This window comes from Nylanderia fulva, unplaced genomic scaffold (genome assembly GCF_048542155.1).
Source record: "Nylanderia fulva isolate GAGA-0341 unplaced genomic scaffold, ASM4854215v1 Scaffold37, whole genome shotgun sequence".
NCBI lineage: Eukaryota > Metazoa > Arthropoda > Insecta > Hymenoptera > Formicidae > Nylanderia > Nylanderia fulva.
In genome coordinates, this window is record NW_028190444.1 from 411,255 (window position 1) to 435,459 (window position 24,205).

Sequence of the window (24,205 nt, forward strand, 5' to 3'; positions counted from 1 at the left end):
ATAAACTTCCTTAAATATTCAATTATGCAGAATTAGAAGAAAAACTATTTTTCGGATTTTTTCATAGCATATATGTAGCACAAAATCTATTTTAAGATATTTGCTTACATGTGGCATCTAATATTTTTTTCACAAGTTTATGAATGTCATATTTAACAGCAATTCTCATTATTTTAATTATTAATTTATAATAATTATAAACAATTTATGTAATATATTTTGGATATTTGTATTTTGCATGGCAAAGTCGACTCTAGATATCGCTTTATCTTGGCCTTCGCTAATTGGTTGATCTCGATAAAGGACAAAGCATATGGAGCGTCTCGAACATGCGACAAGACATATGAAAGTCAGTCTGGAATTAGCGTTCTTTGGGTTCGTTTCTGTGTTACTGCCAAATTACAGAATTATATACGTGAACACGTCGTATCGTGAACGTAAACATGAGTTGAAGCAGTTTCGTTTTTCGTAATTAGCCTTTTCTTGTACCGCAAATTCTTACTGTCACAACTTCAGTGAATTTATAGGTATATAAACATACAAACTTCTCGATTATTATCTTCTGTATATCTTTTCTCTCTTTCTTTCTTCCCAAATGACAAGATGCATTTGTGGAAATATTTTAGATGTAACAACAATTTGACATTATTTACTACTATAATAAAATTTTTTAATTAATTTCAGATATCAGTAACAATATCACTCTAAGTGTCAGAATAATGTTACTAAATCTATTTTTTAATTGCATTTATTAAAATAAAATCAGGAACATATATAAAATAACGGAAGAGAGAGAGAGAGAGAAATTGCAAAAACATGTGCTTTGTTAGAATTTTCATAACAGAACCGGGATCTATTATATTGTTTTATTTTATATACAGAAAGTGTAAAAAAAATTGCGGCTAAGGAAGAGAGACGAACTTGAAACTTCGACCATCCCTTTGACGTTCTTCATCTTTTTCTGCCAACCAGACGGAAGAATGTCGACGATCGAGAAAGCGATGAAACTTGATGGGAAAAAAGAGGGATCCATGGATTCCATAAAAAACAAGGCATCAAAAACGAAACTCGGGACAATCTCGAGCGAAACATGTCTCCGACCGCGATTCGCCAGCCACACGCTGTCGTCTTTGATGAAGACACGGACACCGATGAAGAAGTCGTCTTCGAGGAACGCGAAGGCATCGAAAAAATCGCAAGCTGTCATCTCCAGCAAAGTGAGCAGGATTTACAAGAGACGCAGCATCACGAAGCAAAGCAAGAGCATGCAGGCTCTAATGACGATCCTTAAATGGGAGAAGAAGGTTCTTGATGCGTCTTCTCGTCAGGATAGACCCCTCGAGTCGACGACAGCGGTCTGTGAATACCCGGGGAATTCCCCTGGGTTTTCTCCCAAACCAGTTGATCAAGGATATCTCCCTAGATCTGAAAAAATGCGCGGCAAGTCCGGCTAAATCGGTGGGTTTTCACGACGAACCAGCCAAAGTTGAGGAGTTGAATGATGAGGAAAAAGAAGTTACGAATTCGGAGAATCGCGAAGGCGAAGGCCTTCATTCTGGATCAAAATCGAGGGAACCTGAAGAAGAAAAGGAGGATTTCTCGAACGAGGCTCAAAGCCATCGACAAAATGTGGACGATCAATATGCGATTCATCGTAGAAATCGGAAAACTTGGCCGATCAGGAAATCTGAAACAAGACCTGTCCATAATTCGCAGGATAATGATGACAGATTAATTGTAAACTGCGCTGCACCTGCCCGAAAAAGAGGCGCTTTTCAGAAGAGTCTCGTGTTTATCAATCAACGAGTTTGGAGACCACCCGGAGTCACTAGATCCTCGATTACGAGGAGCACGATGTCTTTAACGCAACCGATGTCGCAAAAATCGTCTCGATCTATTGACAGAGCCATCGCTTCCACGGAGAACAAATTTTCGAGTGAACATGTCGAGTAATACATTTTTTTAACTTATTTATTTATTTTTTATTTATAATTTTTATATAAAAGATTGTGTCTGTTATATAAATAATAGTTATATATAAAACGATAATTATTAAAAACAGTGCATTGAATATGTATATTGAAAGATTTTGTTTAATGTATTATATTATTAATTTTAGGACGCTCACTAATGAATCTACAAACATGATATCCGTGAATCAGTCTAAGATACCGATGAAGGAAAATCGAGATCCTTGCGCAAATCGTGTGACGAAAATTTGCGGACATCTCGCGTAAGAATAAAATTTATTATCTATATATATTTTCGCGTATTAAAATAATATTTACATTACAATTTTGTATGACAGAGAAGCGAAACAACGACAAAGATTGCAAAACGGAGGTGCAATACCGAAGAGAAGACGCTCGACCACCAAAGTTGGTTCAAGGACTTCGAATAAGCGCAACAATGCGAAACCGACAAGATCAAGATCGAGATCGAAATCAAACTCGCGTAATCGGCAAACATCGACAGAATCTTCGCAGAATTGGAATGAGCAATTTAATATCGAGTCCACCGTGATTTGCAAAAGAAGATCGAGACCTTCCGAAGTAATCCACGCGTTGAAAGAAATCATCAATGGCGTAAAAGGAAACGAAGACGTGGAAGAGAATGCCGTGAATGTAATTGACCAGGAATCTAATATTTTTAATAATAAAGAAGATGGCAGCGAGCTTCAAGCGCTACCAATTTTTGCGGAAATGTCGCAGAACGACGAAGTAAATTTTACCAAAGATAAAAATTTTGATGAGCCGAACCAGTCTTTCGATCATCAGTCTTCTTGCAAATCGATCAGCACGCAAACAGAAGAAAGCGATTCGAAGAAAGTTTTAAAGCTTACTCAAACGCAGTCGTCATCAAATAGCAGCAACGTGGTTGAAATCGGATGCAATACGATGCATTACGATGCCATTTGTAAAAATGCAGAAGTATCCTGTGACCTGATAAACCCGACAAACTCGAAAGCAAATTCAACGATTGAAAATAAAACGCCGACATTAGAAGGTATTCCAGTCCATATAGAATTTATTAAGCATCCTGAAAGCAGCACTGAAGATGAATATTCCGATAAGAGCAAGAAACGTATAGTCAGCGAATGCAAAGAGACTTTGAGTACAGGAACTTTAGAATTAGAAGATTATGACGTAATGGAAACTATATCAAACACGACAAATGATTTTATCATACTTGAAAAAAAAATAATGGACGAGAATTCTCAAACTTTTTCAAAATCGCTTATAAATAATGATAATAAAACAAATATTGATATTGACACACATCAAGAATCTACAAAGTATTTCAATGATTTGGAAGATAACTCGTCATTGTCAGAAAAATCTCATCGACCATCATCCTCGATGATCTGCGATGCTTCTTGTTCTTCCGAGGAACTCGCAGAATATCTTGAAAACGACGCTCAGTACAGAATCCCGGCAGAATTGAAGGAAAATATACCGAGTGACGTGATCGCAGCTCTCGAACTTGCAGCAGAGCGAGCACGCAATCTTCGTAAAGCCATGATTATATACTTCGAAAACTTAGCACCAAGAGAAGCTGAAGCTGAAGATCATGAAATCGTCGAGAGATCCGAATGCGACGAGAAGTATTATCCCTTGGATATAGCCAACGAAGACGTCGACATGTTTTCAACATGTTCTTCGAAGAGCAGCAACTCCATCCGAATGTGCGAATCCGAGCTAGAAAAAATGTCATTAGATTATCATAAACTCTTGAATGATATAGAAGACGATGCTCTTCCACGTGAGAAAGCAATAGTTAAGTCGAGCGAAGTCGATCTTGAGGAAGTAAAGTCGTTCGTGCAACTTCTGATGCATCGCTCGGAAGAAGAGTACGCGCTCGATTTGTTACATTCGAAGGATGAAGAAGATTTCGAAGCGACAGGAGCGATTAAAACTTTGGCGCTTCCCACAACAAATGAAAACACTTCAGCTATTTCGTATGAGAATTTGCTGCCTTTCATTTATTGCATTTTGTTTTCCGTAGTATTTTGGTATTTGCAATTTTCGTTTCAATGCAAGCCTGCGACGTAATCTTTCTGTGTATAATTTACGTTATTTTCATATTTCATAGTTTTCCTGCAGCTGCAATATAATATAATATTGATTTTATTAATATTAGTTCGCATATATTACGTTCTCCTTTAGTTTCAATAAATTATTATTTTTTTGTATTTGATACATATCTTACAATTAGTACCTATATATTTCTTATATTCGTTTTATTGGGCGTTTTATCATTTTACAAAAATATAAACTTATAAATGTAGAAAAATTTCTTTTATAAATTATAGAAAAAATATTCTGGAAAAATACTTATGTAATAAAAACAGTATATTAATATATATGTATATATCTGCATATAGGAAATTGTTTTATTTATTTCGGAATGCTACTATATATTTTATGCTTCTTACTTTTGAAATACTAATTTTTCATTGGCTTTTCCATTACATAATATTTTCATCGACGCTTATCATTAATCTATTATTGATATATCAATTAATGATTAATATTACAGTAATATTCGAAATTGATCCATGCGAATTACACAAGATAGATTTGGTAAAAAATAACATAATATCTAGATGGAGTCAAAAATATCTACGCGTTATCGCGATTTGATAAAATACGCACTTAATAATAAGCATGGCACTTGCTTTGAATTAAGGTCAGAGTTGATTGATCACCATTCATTCAGCCTCAAGGACGTCAACAGTTGCGCAACCGATGATGTCGACCAATTCCTTAGAGGTGAAAGTGGCGATGATCTTCTGCTCTCCAGATTTTTGCGGCACGAGCTGATGTTCCACGTAAACATCCTCTTCAGGGTCGACGTCTCTGAAGGCCAGGGTCTTGTTCCTTGAGAGACCGGGTCCGGCATAATTGAATTGACAGTTGGTCAGACTCCTCTTCAAGGGATTCTTGAAGCTCAGCGTGATGGTCGATGGTTCTCCCACAACTGGTTCACCTTCGATCTGTGATATTCCAGAAGCAATTTGTAAGTGAAAAGTTTTTAAATACTTTGTGAAATTCTTTTCAACGATATTTATGAATATGTAAAACGATAAAATGAATGCGATAATATTTATAAAAATAATAGTGATATTAAATTTAAATATATGCCCCGCATCCTCCAGATTAAAAGATATACACATCCAAAGGTATAGAATTTTTAGAAAATCTTTTTAAAAACCTGCTTTATGAAAAGTAAAAAAAAACTATCTGGAATTATATAGAAATGCAAATCAAGTTGAATATATTTACAGATAATTAATAAATTTAATAATATGTAATAATATCTTATTTAATTGATGACTATTTTAAAGAAATTGCATTTTTTATTATCTTACCTTGACATCGATATTCGGTTTTAAGACCTGAAAATCGTCCTCGTCCGCCCAGGTTTGTCGCGTTTCCTTGACCGTGGCAATACAGTATAGCTTCATGATGCAATATTCCACCAGCTTGTCTAAGTAATCGTTCACCGTCACCGAGAGTCTCAGTTGTTCGACTGTAATGAATTTAAACGTAAGAATGATTACAGAACTCTAACATTAATTGCAACGCGCAGTTTGATCGAGCTAATTATCGCAGCGAGGCTTTGCAACAACGTAGCTACCGTGTAAATCTTCACATTTCTTTCCTTATCCACTGATTGAACGTCTAATGAATCTTCATTATCCAGGAATTCTAACGACAAAATTAGTCAAGCTCATCAATCATTTTTTCTCGATAATGCGAAGAGACATTAGCGTTCTTCAGCTATGAAATAATTTAATGTCTTATATTCCATAATTGATCGATTTCATCTATTCTAAATACATTCATAGGTACCTCGCTCCCTTAAAATTCAACCTTAATTGTCTTTGCCATCAATCAAAGAATAACTTAACAAATATTATTTATTCAATTGCAGTCTTGCTTAACTCGTCGTAATCCTTCAGCTTCGATTTTATTTATAATTCAAGAATTATCGACCTCGATAAATCAACATTTTGTTCTATCTCTAACGTTGACGCAATCTTCGAGTAGCTTCGTTTGTTGCCTTTCGCTGCGATCATCTAAAGAAAAGAAAAATATCTCACCGGCGTTCGGCTGAAGCTCGAAGTCGCCAGATGCTCTCTTCACCAGATTCGCCTTAATTCCGGTGTAATAAACACTGCCTGCGGACAGGATAGCCTGAATAGTGCGTATTTCGTCGGATTTATTCTTGATGTTCACTATTACAGCGAATGGTTCGCCGATGTTGACACGTTCGAGCTCAAGGAGATCGAACTCCACGTCCTCTTTTCCTGGAGAAGGCAGCGAGTAGAACCTCTTCGCCACCTCGGTGCTGCGCACCGCCCTGTACAAGGTCAGTCTCTCGACCTCGGTACCTAAAAAGTAGATTAAAAAGAATAAAAAGAGTTGGCTATTTAACAATTACACGCAGAGAATTTTCTCTTAGAATTTACCCTGAAAATTGTGCTAATCATGGACAATATGGTATTGGAAGAATTTTATAAGAATTTCTCTCTGATTAATATTTATTAAAAATAGTAATATCTACCGCAATAAAATATACAATATGTTTGATGAATTTTGCTATATAGATAGTAAAATTTACTATGTATATATTAATATTTTTTATTGTGATAAATATTAATCAGACAATATCATATATATACACAGAAAGAATTTTCTCTTAGAATTTACCATGAAAATCATGGTAATCATGGACAATATGGTATTGGAAGAATTTTATAAGAATTTCTCTGATCAATATTTACCATAATAAAAATAGTAATATCTACCACAATAAAATATAAAATATGTCCGATGAATTTTGCTATATACATAATAAAATTTACTATGTATATATACTAAAATTTACTATGTACATATTAATATTTTTTATTGTAATAAATATTAATCAAAGAAATTCTTCCATATTGTCCATGATTATCATGATTTTTAGGGTAAATTCTAAGAGAAAATTCTCTCCGTGTATAATCCAGGAATAAGACGAAATTTTTGAAACAGAGTGTTCTTTAGTAAAATTGCAACAAGCTACGCGAGACTTATCCTTATTCCTTTAATCAGCAAGTCTTGGAATAATATGTGTCAGATGCTGAATAAGATGCGAAAAGTAAATTTGTTTGCCATCGTTTACCTTCCTTGGCCTTGTAGAGCAATGTTATATCCTGTCTATCCTTGTCTCCGTTGGGATCGAAGATCCATGGGGCCTTTGTCAAAATCATTCGGCCGATGCTGTAAAAATATTTCATATTTTAGTATTTATGAAACGCAATTAACGTGAAGTGACGAAATTGTATTATTAATTAATTATTCTTATTATTAATCAGAATTAGAATTATATTATTATTTATTTGTTACAATTTAATTATCTGTCAAGATCAGCTGTTACTTTGAGAAAAAAAAGATGAGAAATAGAAATAAATTGAATAATTCACTAATATTAATATTATGAATTATTATATAATATCTAATCACTATATCACTAATATCAATATTATGAATTATTATAAAATATTATATATTATAAATTATTATATTAATATTATGAATTATTATATAATAATTAATATTATGAATTATTATATAATTCACTGATATTAATATTATGAATTATTATATAATATTGTAGACATATATTTCTTATATAATAAATTATGCAAACATATATTTCTTCTGCTGAAATATAAGATGTACTTCTTATTGAAAACTTTTACGAGAGATGAGATACACGCGAGAAACACATCGTAGGCGTTGATTGATAAGTCATTATCATTATACACAAACGCGATGTTTGTAATTTGAACGAGCCGACAATCGAGTTTCTCATTTATTTAACTTGCATTTATTACTTGTGCTTTGCATTAACTACGTTCGGCGGCATGGAAATGCTTCAGCATATCGTGAAAATTATGCAAATCGCGAATAAACAGTAATTTATCACACGTCGAAGGACGCGTTGTGATTGCGAATTGCAGGATCGACTAAGGCAACGCAAAAAGCTTACGTTTTCATTTTATTTCCTGATACATTCGTCTCTTTCTTCTTCGTTTGACTCGTCATTTTATATATTTCACGTATCGGACTGTCATAGTTATTTCCGTCTGTACACGAAACGAATTTGTCCATGTTATTGTGAATGATCAGTGAGTGCATTATCGATGAATGAAATCATCGCGAAAGAATATCAGAACATAAAAAGGTGTTCTTTGAAACGCACTCAAAGAATATGTTAATTATTCCACGTATAGATTTTATAATCTGCCAACGATTGCTTTCGGGAAACATTAATTAAATAATATTTTATTTTTCGTCATAAAATTCAATTTTATATATATTCGTTATAAAATTTAATTTCTAAGTATATGGTATAAAATATAGATGATAAATTCAATAACATAAAATCCATAAGTTAATTTGAACTTAAATTTTAAGCTTGATTTACTAAATTTTAAAATACTATAATTTATTTTTATTCTTGCAAGATGTGTCATTCCAAAGCGACTCAATATTAAAAATATGAAAATAAATTTTAAATATAAAAAATAAAAAAAACACTACTACTGCATGCATACTTACTGATACTTATTGCAATCGATCTTGGAATACCCCAGGTCGCTCACCGGATCCTCCTTCCATCTCATCAGATCCGCGTTGACGGACGCCACCATAAAGGTCACGTCGTAGTTGTAACCAACGGCACCCTGTCTAATAGCCTCCACCGATGCCGGTCCACACTGATAAAAGTTCTCCGACTGTTCCTGCGGAGTGGCGTCGATGGCCTGCCAGCCTCCGTAGCCCTTGGGCAGGTCCGGCCTCGCCATCCACACGTCGTTCCATACGTGGTAGTTCCAGATGGAGTCCTCGCCCATCGGGTTGTTGGGGTCGTACTCGAGTTCCTCGTTGTTCAGATCGTAATAACGGTCCACCGACAATGAGGCATTGGCATCGTGAGCCGACACCAAGTTGGACACTACTCGCGATGGGATTCCCAGGGCGCGACACACCGTGGTCACGACCCCAGCGAAGACCCAACATTGACCGTACTTGACCTCGTTGCCGGTCTCCCAGAATTGCTCCAGGATAGGCACACTTCCGGTCCAGCCAGCCGGCGCGGTACCGTCCTCGTACTGGCCGTCCCAGCGACCGGTTATCACGCCCTTATCATCGTTGGAGTTCACCTAAAGCGATGGAAAGAAGACAATTTATTAATTACATCAATTGTATATATATATATATATATATATGATGCAATATAATTTTTTTTAATAATTAAGATTACAATATAATTAATATTAAATATAATTATATATAATTAATTAATATTAAAAAAGTAATTAAATACTTACTTTCAATAAAAATAAGAAAAATACATAAATAAGTGTTTGATATGCAAAAAATTTAATCAGTTAAGAGAACAATAATTTATTGAATTTTGAAGAATATATGGTAAAAATATAAACTTTCAAATAAAATTTAAAGTTAGATTATATATAAAAAAGAACATGTTTTACGATTCTCGAGATTGCTCGGGTCATCTTGACCGGGTCGCCTCTGGAAATCGCTTTGATACCGGATCTCTCGAGCAACAGCTGGCAAGCTGGTAAGACACACGCGTCGAATTGTCCAAAGACCCATTCTCTGCCACGAGAACTACCCCATGGACCTACCCAGATCTTCCCGACGTCATTAAGAATGTACTCGTCGAGCAATTGCTCGTCCTCCATAAATACCAGATCCTCTATATTGATCATTAATTAAAAAATAAATCGTCAAATTTCCAATCAAAATTCTGTGGACCAAAATATTATGACAATATAAATGTAATTCATTTTTAATACTAATAACCGCGTAATTATTATTAACTGTTTGTTCTCTCATATCTCCTTTATCTTCCATTCAGATAGGATTTCTTTTACTTATTATTAATTAATAAATTATAAGAAAATAATTAATTAATAAATTATAAGAAAAAATATTGATGAGCCATTTCTCCTGTAGACCTCGATAGCGGTTTTAATTACCTTTCATCCACGGATTAAACAACAGGTAAATATCCTTGTCGTAGCTGTAAGTATTCGGCGCCTTCTTCCTGCCAAGGGTGTTGGTTTCCACGTTCAATTGCCACACTCCGACAGGACTGTCGATCGGGCTCCTGACCTCGACGGAGAGATCCTCCCCGTGAGAACCGATCAATCGCACACCCCAAGCCTCCAGATCAGTCAGGTAGGCCTCGTTGTTGGTCACCGTGTTCACTCCTCTGGTACCTCTCAGCACATTCGGATTTGGACCGAAGCTGAAGAGCAGCCGGACGATGTCGGTCTCGTCTACGTATTCGCGGTTGAATCTCAGGGCCAGATTAAAAGGCTGTCCACGTCGGAGGACGGGAGTCGCTGGGTCCTGGTGAACCATCTCGAAGTTGAAGGTGCGATGGGCTTCGGCATTTTCCTTCTCGTATAAATACACTGTCTCCACCACAAGCGGCTCCTCGTCGAATGACATCTGGAGAGACTAGGATACATTTTATAAATTATATGATATATATAAAAATTATGATGATATATGTAACATTTCTTTTTTTTTTAGAATTTTTGTTGAAATTCAGAAATGTCAAATATTGCCTCTTTTTAATTATAATTAATCCGAAATTTTTCATAGCATATCCATTGCACATAAATAAAATAAATAATCATGAAAGGAAACGCTTTCTTTAAATACAACTAAAGAAGGCTTTCTTTAAAATTAATTATTATATCAAGGAGATAAATTTATATGCTTTTTATAAAATTATATAATAATTAAATAAAAAATTAAATAAAAATAAATAATTAAATAAAAAATAAATTAAAAAAATTAATAATAAAATAAAATTAATATCATATGCTTTTAAAATTAATAATTATATCAAGGAGATATATTTCATATGGAAATAAAGCATGACTCGATGCGTATCGAACGATAAATAATTGTGCAACCTCATTACTACAGCAAGGTTGTCTGAGCACCAAGACCCGTTTCTCAGATCTCGCATGAGTAGTTCGGTCTGATCCGTCTTTGATTCACTCGGGACACATTGCGTAAAGGTTTGGAAAAAAATTCCTGCACGATCACGTCCCGTAAAAGGGTTCGACCTCGATCTCTCGCTGATTCATACGATTTCTCCGCGGGATTCCACATTACGATGCGATAATTTACATATCTCACGCACATTCCTAATCATTTGGCTAATTAATTCGAATTCCGCTGTACATTATATTAGATATGTATATTATTATATCTCTCGGTTGTATTAATAGACACGAAACCGGTCTTCTTCGAGATAATCCCCCTCATTTGAATAACTTATGTTACGTAAGAAATGCGCGTTTTGTTTTGAATGCGAATTGTGTACTCTGTGATATCGTAATCGACTTAACAGGTCTTGACTCTTCTTATAAGCGGATCTTACTTTGATTATTAAAAACATCACAAATAATAAATGCTGTAAATCAAGGCAGAATTGAAGAGATAAATCGCAGATTTAAAATACAAAATATAAATGCAAGTGATAAACAGAAATAAGTATATTAATTAAAAATTAAAATTTTCTAATTTCACACTTATACATTTTTTAAGCAATGTATAAAAATCGAGATTTAGATAATTTTAACAAAATAAACATTTTTACAAAGGCAAATTAATTCGAAACATATATTAACAAAAAAATGATATACCTACTTTATGTAATTTTTCAATAATTGAAAATATAAAATTATATGTATAAATATATATATAAACAATTTTTTCGAAAATTTCGAAAATAATAAATTGATAAATACACACTATGATAAAATATAATTAATAAATTTTATAAGTATTTTAAGATCATTATTAGTGAGGAATGTGAACATTTAATTTAAAATGAAATTTAAACAAACCTGAGTACGGTTCAAAAATCAATGATAGAATAAATATCACTGATGGAACACTCACAATCAACAATCGATTTACAGTTTACACCGCAAACTGACGTTCGCAAACGCATGCTGCCTTTTATATGAACTTCCTATGGAGCAAACCGCAGAATCCCCACTACAATAATTGCCTTTAGTAATAGCTTTCAGATCTCCAAGTGAGTGAGTCGATATGAATCCGAAACCTGTGTGGGAGCGAACAAAAAATTAATAATTAAAAAAGTCGCTCCTTTTTATCAATATGAAACTAATATTAGAAAATGTATTCCTAATATTAGGAATAAATAAAACTAATATTAGGAAAGATAAATCCATTAGGAATCTTTTTCTTAATTTAGCATCGCGATGTATGTAATTACACTTTAATTGTAAAAGTTAATAACTTATTAATTATTTTACCATATAAAATAATATATAATATATATATATATATATATATATATATATATATAATCCTATATCGATCGCAATTATAAAAAAAAAAAAAAGAATTTGATAGTATGCAAAGCGTTTAACATTATACGTTTTTGCTCAAATCTCTATATAAAAAAATAGAAGATTACAAATATATTACTCTTGATAAAATTAAATGGGAAATTGTTACTTGGAGTTTCTTCGATCCTAAAATGCGCAAAAAAGTCGCAACATTGTTCCTTCGAGATGAAGTCTTTAATTGGTTGACCACATCTTATCGAAGTACAATGCAGCGGTAATTATCTCGATGAACCGCAGACTCTCGTGGGTGGTGGATGTTGTGGTTGATGTTTGACGATGAGAAATGCCTGCGTGGAAGGAAACGGGAACTTGTTCTGGATCGGGTAATCTTGCTTTGAACGTAGAACGATTTAATGTTTTCACAAATTTATTTGCGTTCTGTGTATCAAGCTACACAAATTATGTAGTAAATTATTGGTCTGTAGTTTTTTTTTGGATTCCCTCTCGCCATACGCGAGTCCTCACAATTGCGAGATCCACTTTTAATTGCGGGCACGAATCTCTTTCTTTTTTCTGTTTTTTTCTTTTTCTCTCTCTCTCTCTCTCTTTCTCTCTTTGACCGCGCAATTTCATCTTTAACAAATATTCCATCTGCGCACTTCGGGTATCGCGTTAAAGGCCTTCCACATAGTCCAATCTTTTAGTTTAGCCACCTTTAAAGAGAGTTAAGAGGAATTGCTCGTTTCTTTTATTTTCTGAAAAATATCCATATTCCTATCTTTTATATTTTCAGAATAATATATACATATAACACATATATATGTCTTAACATAAAATATATAGATATATTAAAAACAAAAATAAATATGTAGTACAAAAACTTGAGCTTAATATTAATTTTTTAATATTTTAAGGAAACGAATTTGTATTTAATATATCAATATTTTATATAAATATTTTTTCCAAAATATATAAAAAAATTATTACGTTTATGAAAAATGTTGAATACGTAATTAATGATACATTATATTAGATATAGAACAATTCCTCGTATTTTTGAGCCGCCTGTTATCGCAGGCGATCATTATAAATTACAAATATGCTATCTTACTTTGCAAATGAAAAATATACCGGGTGAGACCTTTAACAATGTTCCACGATACACGAAGCGCACATGTCCGACATTAATCTCGCCGCGCGTACACACCTCTGTATCCTTAAATAAACGGACCTTGCATGTTGAGCACCCATCTAAAATGTCTAAAAACATTACGATAAGGCAAGTAGCAGTCATATATAAACAAGAACGAGGGATAGGTGTTCTACCGACTACGCAATACAATTAACTAACGCAACATTCGCTTCGGCTAATTTCCGGATTTCGGAGATTCATCGATCTTTCGCATTTTTCTCTCAATCATCATCATCATCATCTCTCTTATATTTCACTGCGGCTTCCACAGATTTGCATTGTTCGCACAGAAAAAAATGCCCTTCTTGCCGCCGCGATTCATAATATAATATCGATCATTAAATTGCAATTACTTGTCACAAAATGGTAAAATTGTGTAAATAAGAAAAAATCTTTAAAAAATAAATCAAAAAATAATTTGGAATAAATCAAATAATATTTTCAATTATAGGATCAAATAAAAAAGATTGTATAGAAATATAAATCGTATATAAAGAAAAAGTTTATTTGGCTTACGACGAATCGAGAAAAATTGAATTTTCAAATATTCGCAAATCGATGATCGATATCCCGCAAATAACGCTGCTCCGTTGTGTGAAAAAACGATTCTCAAGATAATTCGTCACAACTTTTCTCTAGGTAGCAGGTTTTTTTAAACATCGATTCCCTAATGTGGCGGAAAAGCTGTACGAGCGCACGACAATCAACAGGGACAAGCGCATCTTCATGAAGGATTTTTTTCACTCAATTTCTACCAAATCTTTTTGGCACAGAACTTGGCTCGCTTCGCGTTTATTGGCTACGATCCTCACAAATATTTCCTTTCCGAATCTCTCTCAGAGCTGATATAGCCATTAATGATTTCTCGGCACAAGATTGCTTCAGTAAACTCGACTCTTTGTCGCGTAAAAAAATGGATAAAAATAATAAGAATGTGACAAAAGTTTTATTTTGTTTCCAACTTTTTTAAATTAAGCTCTTTTCAAATATTACGCTCTATTCATTAATTAATTTTGTCAAAAATAAATCTATCTATTTGTTCAAACTTCTCTTGATGCTATTAATTGTGAATAAATTCTGAATATATTTTTATGTACCTAATAATCTAGCATACTTACAGGGGCAATTTTATCTGACATTCTGGAAAATTCTGATAAATTAAAAATAATCAACAGATATTTATTTCTTGAAATTAAATTTATGATTTCAAACTTTAAAGATTGCGATCTCAAGTTCACAGAGCATATCGCTGTTGATTTTCTTTCTGGTTATCGATGCTTGCTAATTTCTTTCGTAAAACGGCTAATCAGTTTTACCTTATTATTCGATAAAACAAATCGAAACTGCGTCGCGTATTATCCAAATATATAATATATATGTGCGATATGGATCGAAAGATTGGAAATTCCAAGTATTCATCATATGAAGGATGTTGCAACAAATGTAGGGCTTGTAAAATCTCTTGTTTAAAGCTTTTCCGGCAAAGCGATTCACAAGTCTGCTTCGTACATACGAAATATATACTCTTAATGAGTCATTAATAATGACACGTCTTGCTTTACGACTAACTCGCATTAGTTGTAAAATTCGTCTCGCGCGATGTCGAGTCGTACATAATTTCCAATCTGGACACGTGGAAAGGAATATTGCTTGCCCCGTTTCTATGTCTTCGTGAACAAAAATTAAAATGTTTTCAATTAGATCGTGTCGTGTCACCTCGTTTCTTGCGCAAGTTATTACGATAAAACATTCAACGTGGTCGATCAATAAAATAAAAAACGTAACAATAATGGTAATGTTCAATAACAGATCGAAGCTTAAATTAATACCGAAATACCACTTGTATATCCCATTAATATAATTGAAGAAATACAATGTACCAATGTAGAAGACACTTGAGAGTTCGAGAGAATTTTCTCTCCCCCAAACTCGCCTTTTCTCTTTCTCTTTACACTTTTTATAAATATAGCTAATTAATGTAACAGCACTTCTCTTAGATCCCATATTCAGCTCAGAAGAAAGAACGGTCGCGCTTATCCAAATGCAATTTCTTATCTTCCCAAACAAAAAGAGCAACAAATAATCCTCTTTATACATATACATTTATCTCTCTCGAAGAATCGCACAGATCGCATTTTCTTTGTACACACACATATGTGTGTATATACATTTTATATATATATATCTAACATTCTGTTCTTCGCGTAAGTAAAGAGTTAAGCTGGTTAAGCGCGACCGTATTTCTACGAGCACGCATTCACGATCCTATTATCACAGTCAAAAAACTTCTACTCTCTCTTCCATATTATAATTCCGCATATATAATGACGTCTCTTCTCCCTTTCTTCGAACATTTTCTCATTCCGTTCTCGGAAAGTGCAACGATTTCGGGACTTGTTCGAGCAAATGAAATATTTTCGCGAGCATCGTCTTTGCGCACGAGTCGTTTGTCTCGAAAATACAAGCAGGATCTTCATTCATTAATTCATTTATGTCCCGGAAATGCTTCTCGACACAACAATATATGTGCGGCAACACATAAGAGAAAAAGGGAAAAGCTTTTTATTAATATAATAATTTATAAAGCACAGACTTCTCGATTCTTAAAAAAAAATATGCATCGTTCAAATATAATATCTCAATTTTCCTAGTACAAGTGTTTAAGAGGATCGAATAAATAATTAGACAATTAAAAAAAATTTAATTATACATGATAATGTTCGTCGTATGTTATATTAACAACTCTCTCTCCCTCTCTCTCTCTCTCTCGCTCTCTCAAACATTATATACAATATTAAAAATAAATTAAATAATTTTATACGCGCAACGGAGTATCTACAAATCGGTCAAGCATAAATGAATTACGTGAGATCCTGCAATAGGTCAATGACATCATAAATATTTCGACAAGATTCCTAAAATGTAAAGTGAATTTTGAAGCCACTTTCGACACAGACGACTCACGCGATCAAATCCAGAAGAAGATAGGTATAATATACATATATATAGATAAATATACGCTATATAAGTATAATATACGCTATCGTTACTTCCAGACACATTCGAGAGCATATAAGTAGGAACAGTCGCACACACAAGAGAACATGAATTCTCTCGCATCTCCAGATTCATTCAAACTGCGCAATTTAACCCTTTCAGTACCGAGTTAGATATAAGGGCATCAACATCTCCCTGTTAATTCAATTCAATTTTCCAGCCAACCATCTATCAATGCTTAGTTCTTCGACCGTCGTTAAGTAAACATTCATTCTCGTACATCGTGGGATATAAATATGCAAATGCTAATATTTAGGCAAGAGTCTTCGTTTTGTGTTTCCCTTCTCTCATCTAAATTCATCAAAAACCCCATTCCGATCTGTAATTTATTAAAAATTAGTTTAATTTACACGCTACGGTCTGCAAAGACATCGAGAATTACTTAAACGAGATGTTATATATATAAACATACATCAAAAGTCACATTAAAATTATCAATATAGATAATTCTGCAAGTCACATTTCTCTCGTTAATAGGAAAACGTTTCTAAAAACTGATTCATTTAACAATATAATAGAGAAATCCAGAATATATATATATATTTTTTTTTCTTTTTAGAAATTCAACTGGTAATTTTCAAACTCTTAAGGAAAATGCATTAATCTCTTCTCCAATTATTTCAATATTTACAATTTATATAATTTTGTTGCTTGACATAGAAACAAACTATGTCACCATCAATAAGGTGCTTCCGAAACTTTGATGAGCGAAAGCAGAAAAAATGATAAAGCCAAAGTTACTTTCACCGAGATTCTAAAATAGACAAGAAAAGAGAGAGAGAGAGAGAGAGAGAGAGAGAGAGAGAGAGAGAGAAAGAGAGAGGATATAATATATATTTGTTACAAATTTTTTTTAACCGTAATTAAATGCAGGATTAAGGCAGGTACTGAAAGAGCTAACAGCGGTTAAGGAAAGCGAGCTCCTCTATTATACTATCTCGATCGATACTTTTTGTATCGAGTATCATCACTCGACGCGCATATCACGCGCGTTATATTATCAAGATTATCCAATTATGATGCTATATAATAATGTTCTTTTAATATTATTTATATATATTTATATATATATATATATATATATTTATTTATTTATATAGCAGCGGTGAAATAGAGTAGTGCCCGACTAGCTCAAAATTACATAAGTAACGAACAAGTAATCGCGAAATATATATGCACTGTTGTTAATCTATATCTGTATATATATATACTTCATATACATATACATATATGTATGTATGTGACTATATATATACATATATACCATGTGTGTATATATATATATGTATATATACATATACCGTTTTGTTTATTTTGTTTCTTTTGCCGTACCCCGGGGCTTAGGTACACACGTGACTAGTTTAAAAAGAAAGAAGAAAAAAAAAAAGAAGAAGAAGAAGAAGAAGAAGAGCGGAAACTCCTCTTCACTCGCCGCGCGTATTTACCCTATCCTCGTCACTTTCTGTGTTCTGAGGTATATTTATGTATATACGTGGTGTACATACGCGTGGACACGCGCATGTATATCTGTAGTCGAAGCAGCCTACGCAATCTGCAAACTCGCCTCGGATTCGCCTCGCCTCGCCGCGAGGGTCGCTCTTACACAAGGTTCGCCCTCGAAATCGGTTTCGCGCTCGGGGTTGGATCCCCGAGGTCTCCTCTCGTTTTACGAGAGACGGCTGCCTCGCTAAACTCCCTCGGGAAGTCTAGGTATATTTACTAGAAACGACAATAACGACGTTTAGTTTTGGGGAGGACAATCGCGCGAGATAATCTCGCGGTGGAGGATCGTCCTCGCGGTCGCCTATAATTAACGCGGCGATAACGAAGACAAAACGAAAACGACGTGGACGTCGTCGTTTACGAGACGACGGAACGACGGCGCCTCGTGCCGTTTTTTAGGTGAATTATATCGAGTCTCACGGTCGTGGGCTAACTCGGTGCGTCTTCCGGTTCCACCACGCCACCGGCCGGCCCTGTCTCGCTACCACCCTGGCTCATCGTCACGAATTGCTGCGATAGTGTCTGCAGACTCTGCCGCACCTAGAAACATACGTGAAAATTTATGTCAGACGGACATGGATAGCCATTTAGATCGATCGATTAGATGCCGTCCTCAAAAACCTCGTTGTTGATTCTTTTTGCAAGTTATCTTTGACTCGCGATAAGATAAACTTCGAACATCTGGCAGAAATATGAGTAATAAGAGTGATTCACGTGACTTTTATATTTTTATTCATTAAAAGATGTAAATTAGAAAATACAATTATTGGAATAAAAAATTAGAAAATTATATTTATTAATAGTTTCTTACCTTCACAATCTGATCCAGATTCGTGTTAAGGTAATGCAATAGTCGATCCTGCGTGAAACGTTCTGGCGAGACGAAAGGATGGTTTAGGTAAGCGGTGTGCAGCCTGTCGATGCGCATCATCATTAGAACCGCCGATACGTAGAGAATTGCCAGGACAGCTATGAGTATCGCTATCACTATGCGGAATCTCAGTTTCAATCCGTTGCCAAAGAAAAACCTGAATCTGCCGGGCCTGTTGGGCGTCAGTGTCTTCGTTAATACCGCTGCCTCCAATCTGCAAGAAGACAAACGAAATAACCATTAATTACGAGGACTTTAATATATCGTATCACAAAACGACGTTTGAACTAAATAAAGGCTAATATTATTTAGAATTTTAATTTATTACAATTTTACAGATAAGAAACAAAAGTTTATGTATTTTATTTTCAAAATTCCCTATTGCATTCTTTTTATTTGGCTTATCTTAATTAATTTTATTACAACTAATTGGACTTAATTAGATTTAACTAAATTATTGACAGAAGCATAGACACATTTTTTTTTATATTTTTATTCTTTATTTTCTATCATTATATACATCTTTATTTGATTTGTCAAGTTTTTATTAGAATAAAATAAAAGATTATTAAACAAATATTATTTAATCATATATAATTATTATTTATTTAATATATTTAATTCAAGTCTTCTTAATTTATCACAATTAATTAGACTTAATGATATTAAAATAAAAAATAAAAAGCAAACATTTCATCTATGCTTCTGTCTAAAATCGTAATTGAAGTGACACAGTTTACTTAAGTTTAATTAAATGTGATAAAATTAATTGTGACAAGCCCAATAAAATAATTCAAGTCTAACTAATTTAACAGAGTAATCGGTCTTAAAATAAAATAATTTTAATCGCTCTAAATGCACATCAGATAAAAACGGAAGAGACTCACCTGGCGGGCGGCAAACTCGGCCTGCTGAGCGACACAGGTGCAACGTCGGTGGTGTCGGCGCAGACGGTCGGCGATCTCGAGGAAGTGGTCGCCGCGGTGAGGTCGGTCCCGCTCTCGGACATGCTCGACTCGGGATCATCCTCCTCGGGATTGACCTCGGAGTCGTCGACGAGAAGCGCGGCCGGCGCAATCAGCTTGGCGTCGTCGTTGTCGATCGCCGGCAGAACGTCGACGTCCGGGGTGGCTCGCGGCTCCATCGCCGCGTCCCAGACCTGCTTCATCAGCTTGTAGGTCGAGTCGCGCGACAGCAACGAGCAGAAGACATGTCGCTCTTCCTCGGTGGCGACCGCCACCGCGTTCGGTATGATCCGAGCGGTCTTCTCCTTGCTGATCTTCAGCACCGACGTCGTCGGTATCAGCAGCTTCGTCACGTACCCGAAGACGTTGCTGTAGAAGGCGAAGTAGTTGGGCGTGATGTACAGGTGACCCTGCAGCAGGATGTCGCCCACCAGGGCGCAGCTGTAATAATTCAGCACTCGCTCGTCCTCCGCCACCTGAAAACGAAGTTTCGAAGGCTACGTATTAGGTCGGCACTGCTCTTTCGCTGATCTTGATGGCATTTCGCGCGATGTCATGAGGATTTCTTTTCGTTTTGTCCTTATTAGATGAGGAATAATGATTTCGAGTTGTATCCTAGGCGGTGTTGTGCTTAGATGATTTTAAAATTAGTTAGGTAAAGACAAGATAAAAATATGTAAATTCATCATAGATAAGCTAAAGATGAGTTTGTTTTAAGATAAAAGATTAAATTATATATATAGCGACTCATCTAAATCATTCCATTTTTAAGACTTATGTAAACCACTTATGTAAACTGAGTTTTAAAAAAATAAATTATAGAAGAAATATAAAAATATATTCATACTTGAATTTCTTTTCATGGCCTATGACTCTAAACCAAATTATCTGAATATTATTCTAGATAATTTAGTAAAGCTAATACTTTTTTAAATCCAAAATACAGATATAAATAATACATATTTTTATCATAGAAAGATAAGATGACGCCAAAACTTCATCTAGACGATCACCTACATAATTCTATTTAGATAATAGCAAACACTAATCCTAGGATTACTTGAAATTCTATGCTTCAAAGATCGTCGAGGTTGAATCTAAAGCCGACGAACTGGGTTCTAAAGACGCACTCGATCTCGAGTTGATACGTGATACTTTGTTTATGAAACATGTGAAGGTGTATATCATTTCTGCCACACTTGCATTCATCAATTAACGCTTTCGCATACAGTGTAACGATATATGCTATTATAAATTTGTATCTGGCGAGAAAATCTGGCTGTGCACTCGAAAATCATGAGTCTGATACATCTCAATAATGTATGTCATCGATTGATATTTAAACATCTGGGTGTTTTGCTTCTTTGAAGTTGGCCGCTAGATAAGGGAAGGTATTTTTATATCATGTGCAGGCGAGGCATGCATTGACGTACTTACATCCCTACATTCTGAGAAAGCTATCTACCGGATACAAAAGAGGATAAATATGACGAACAAATCTGAATGACGCGAATTACATTACTTGTTGAGAAAGACATTTAAAAAAAATTTCTTCATATCTTTTTTCTAAACAATTACAATCATTTTGAGAAGTTGGGAAAGTTACTTTTTACAAGTAACGATTAAAAATCGTTCCTTTTCGTTAGCTTTTTTTAAATATTATATGAGTTCTACATAAAATATTTTTAAAAAATGGTTATTTGTAAATATTTTTATTAGTATTTTATATATACCTCTTGTGACATTTTGTGTGCAGAAATCAATAGTGTATCTTATATTTAAAACCTGAAAATGAATAGTGAATAGCCATAGAAATCTATTCAAAAGTAACAATATAACGTTCTTTTTTTTTCGTTTCGGACAAAAAAAAGTAACGGCGCGTGATTAAATCGTTACCAAAAAAAAGTAACTGTAATGGTGCTACAAATAATGCGTTACTTTCCAACCCTGGTTTTGAGAAAAATTAAATAGTAATTTATGAATATTATTACAGATTGTGATAAAAATTGTGAAGAGAACGTCGTTAGCAACCATAATGTTTTTAAAAATTATGCGTTTTGTGTAAAAAGGGAAGGAAAAAAGGAGGGAATGGTAAGAATTCTTGTTTTACCTGACTGAAATGCCTATGGAATTTCTTCTGTCTCGCACTGCTAGTGGACGTCGGCGACGACCTCGACGAGGATCTGCTAACCTTTGCTGGAGTCTGCGCGCCGCCAGCTGCCATCGATGGTGTACTCCTACTCAACGGCTTCGAAAGGTGACTGAAAAAAAGAGAGAAAAAATATATATAAGACTTCCACTTACGATATCAGACACATAAACGCGATAGAATAATTTACTTGGTAATTATGTGAAGAAATAGTTATAGCATTCTATAACTTAAAGCGACTTGATTGCACACATCATTTAAGCAAAAAAGTTTATATGAACATGTGTCCTATTCTGTATATATTATTGTTATAAAGATACAACGTGTTCAAATTTAAGAATAAATACATTTATTAATTTAGTAGATTCAAATTAATTATTTAAAATTATATTATTTACTAATTATTATTAATTAATCATTCAAATGTATTGTAAGCTTAAAATTTCATGTAATTATTTTATAGAATCTAATAAGTTAATTGTATTCGATATTAATCTTGATAACGTTGTACTTTTATTAGAACACATGTTCATATAAATTTTCTTAAAATGATGTGAACAATAATGGCCTAAAATGCTGACCATTCCTCCTAAAACACACTGTATATAAATATTTATATTTTCTCCTTTTGTTTAATCTAATCGAATATAATTACGCGCGCAAAGCGAAGTTATTCTTCAATAATAAAATTGCCACGCATGCAAAAAAAATAATTTAAGCAATGCTTGCATAAAAATATATTAATTAATTATGCAATGCATAAAAATTCAACATTCAAATCTTTAACAAAAAATGCAAAAAAAAAGAAAATAGAATTGTTTACCAGAATCTTCTGATCAAAATATATAACGCTTCCATTCTTCGACTCGTGTATCTAATATGCACATCCATGCTGCACATGCACGTCTCGAGACTGACTGCAAGATTCCGAACAACAACGGTGCCATCTCCAAAGCCTAATTTCACAGCCAATAAGAGTGAAAATATCTCTCCTTTTATCCTTTTCATTAGACATGTCCAATAAGAGACCAGGGGGTCAATTGTGTAACTTTTTCGAAAGTGAAAACGTGAAAAGTGAAAAATTTCCGCCAATCACGCATTGATTTTAAAATGAAATCGATGTGTGATTGGAAGAAAATTTTCACTTTTCACATTTTTACTTTAGAAAAAGTTACACAATCGACTCCCAGGAGACCGAATTCCAGTGGTGGGGGTGAGTCAAAATATGGTCTCATTTCCTACGTGCTGGATTTTGCTTGTTTTATCAAAAAAAGGTTTCCTATGTGAACTTCGTCGTTCCTAAGTATCGTATATTATTTATTAATACTTACGACATCAAAATTAACATTCTGCCAAGATGCCAAGCTTATGTTCTTAGTTATATTGCATAAAACATCGAAGTCCAGCACGCTGTAGTTCATGAATTGGCCGGCGATTTTACCGCAAACCCATGAAATGAGACTGTATTTTGACTTACTCCCACCACTAAAATTCTAAGGAGTTTGGTCTCCTGTTCTTTAGTCTTCTTGGACATGTCCCATAAATCTATCATGCTACACGTCTCGAACGAGAATAATCTCCACCTGACTCTGCACAGTTGGAGATGTTAACTGACGGTGAAACCCAACTTCATAGCCAAGAATGAACTGGGTCCGACGAAAATAGCTTTCTCTTTCCATAAGATTAGTACACCCCATACGTCCATCGCGCTGCGCGTCTCGCGCGCGACTGATTCCCGTTCGAGATATCGCGACTGCGAGACTGATGATCACGTGATCAGTCCCGCGCGAAGCGCGCAGCGTGACATACGGAGACGCGCGAAACTAATGAAAGCGTAGATATTTTAATCGAAAATTCTTGTAGAAAATTTTTCGTTAAATATTTTAATATTGAATTTTTATGCAACAATAATTATTTTGGTTATGCGTTGCAATTCTTGAGATTGCATTATCAAAGAATTTGCTTCGCGCGTGTAATCATATTCGATTAGATTAAACAAAATGAGAAAATAATATTTATGTACTGCGTGTTTCAAGAAGAATTT

At 34.3% G+C, this 24,205-nt stretch overlaps 3 protein-coding genes across 6 annotated transcripts in view; 1 reads left to right on the forward strand and 2 right to left on the reverse strand.

The window, feature by feature from the left end:
- Positions 1–32: 32 nt before the first annotated feature.
- Positions 33–4,318, forward strand: LOC114936764 (uncharacterized). Its single transcript, XM_029310067.2, is given in 5 exon segments — positions 33–527; positions 882–1,379; positions 1,381–1,949; positions 2,120–2,233; positions 2,309–4,318. Coding segments are annotated over 4 exon segments (2,826 nt in total). The 5' UTR covers positions 33–527; positions 882–980; the 3' UTR covers positions 4,053–4,318.
- LOC114936766 (hemocyte protein-glutamine gamma-glutamyltransferase) lies at positions 3,238–12,053 on the reverse strand. 2 transcript variants are annotated; one of them, XM_029310070.2, is made up of 8 exons: positions 11,954–12,053; positions 10,061–10,538; positions 9,551–9,777; positions 8,616–9,217; positions 7,174–7,271; positions 6,107–6,397; positions 5,372–5,532; positions 3,238–4,996 (listed from the first exon to the last, which is right to left on the reverse strand). In XM_029310070.2, the coding sequence occupies exons 2-8, from the start codon at positions 10,536–10,538 to the stop codon at positions 4,712–4,714; spliced, it is 2,142 nt and encodes a 713-aa protein (XP_029165903.2). In that variant the 5' UTR covers positions 11,954–12,053; the 3' UTR covers positions 3,238–4,711. The 2 variants fall into 2 exon arrangements, with proteins under 2 accessions (XP_029165903.2, XP_029165902.2); XM_029310069.2 differs by having other exon boundaries at positions 10,061–10,547.
- A 780-nt stretch (positions 12,054–12,833) lies between these two features.
- The window catches only part of LOC114936767 (uncharacterized), an 80,383-nt gene continuing 69,011 nt past the window's right edge, over positions 12,834–24,205 (reverse strand). For 2 of the 3 annotated variants that reach the window (XM_085485466.1, XM_085485465.1), the window contains 4 exons: positions 22,123–22,273; positions 19,935–20,509; positions 18,988–19,261; positions 12,834–18,716 (listed from right to left, as the gene is read on the reverse strand). In XM_085485466.1, the coding sequence (XP_085341592.1) occupies positions 18,606–18,716; positions 18,988–19,261; positions 19,935–20,509; positions 22,123–22,273 (1,111 nt within the window). In that variant the 3' untranslated portion in view covers positions 12,834–18,605. The remainder of the gene's footprint in view (positions 18,717–18,987; positions 19,262–19,934; positions 20,510–22,122; positions 22,274–24,205) is intronic. The other variant, XM_085485467.1, reaches the window with a different exon arrangement.

Excerpts from the sequence above, each read along its gene's own strand:
- LOC114936766 (XM_029310070.2), bottom strand. The coding sequence starts at position 10,538 with ATGTCATTCGACGAGGAGCCGCTTGTGGTGGAGACAGTGTATTTATAC. Across the intron at positions 9,778-10,060 it reads GTTTAATCCGTGGATGAAAG|AGGATCTGGTATTTATGGAG; the intron begins GTAATTAAAACC and ends TGATCAATATAG. Across the intron at positions 5,533-6,106 it reads CGAGCTTCAGCCGAACGCCG|TCGAACAACTGAGACTCTCG; the intron begins GTGAGATATTTT and ends AATTCATTACAG.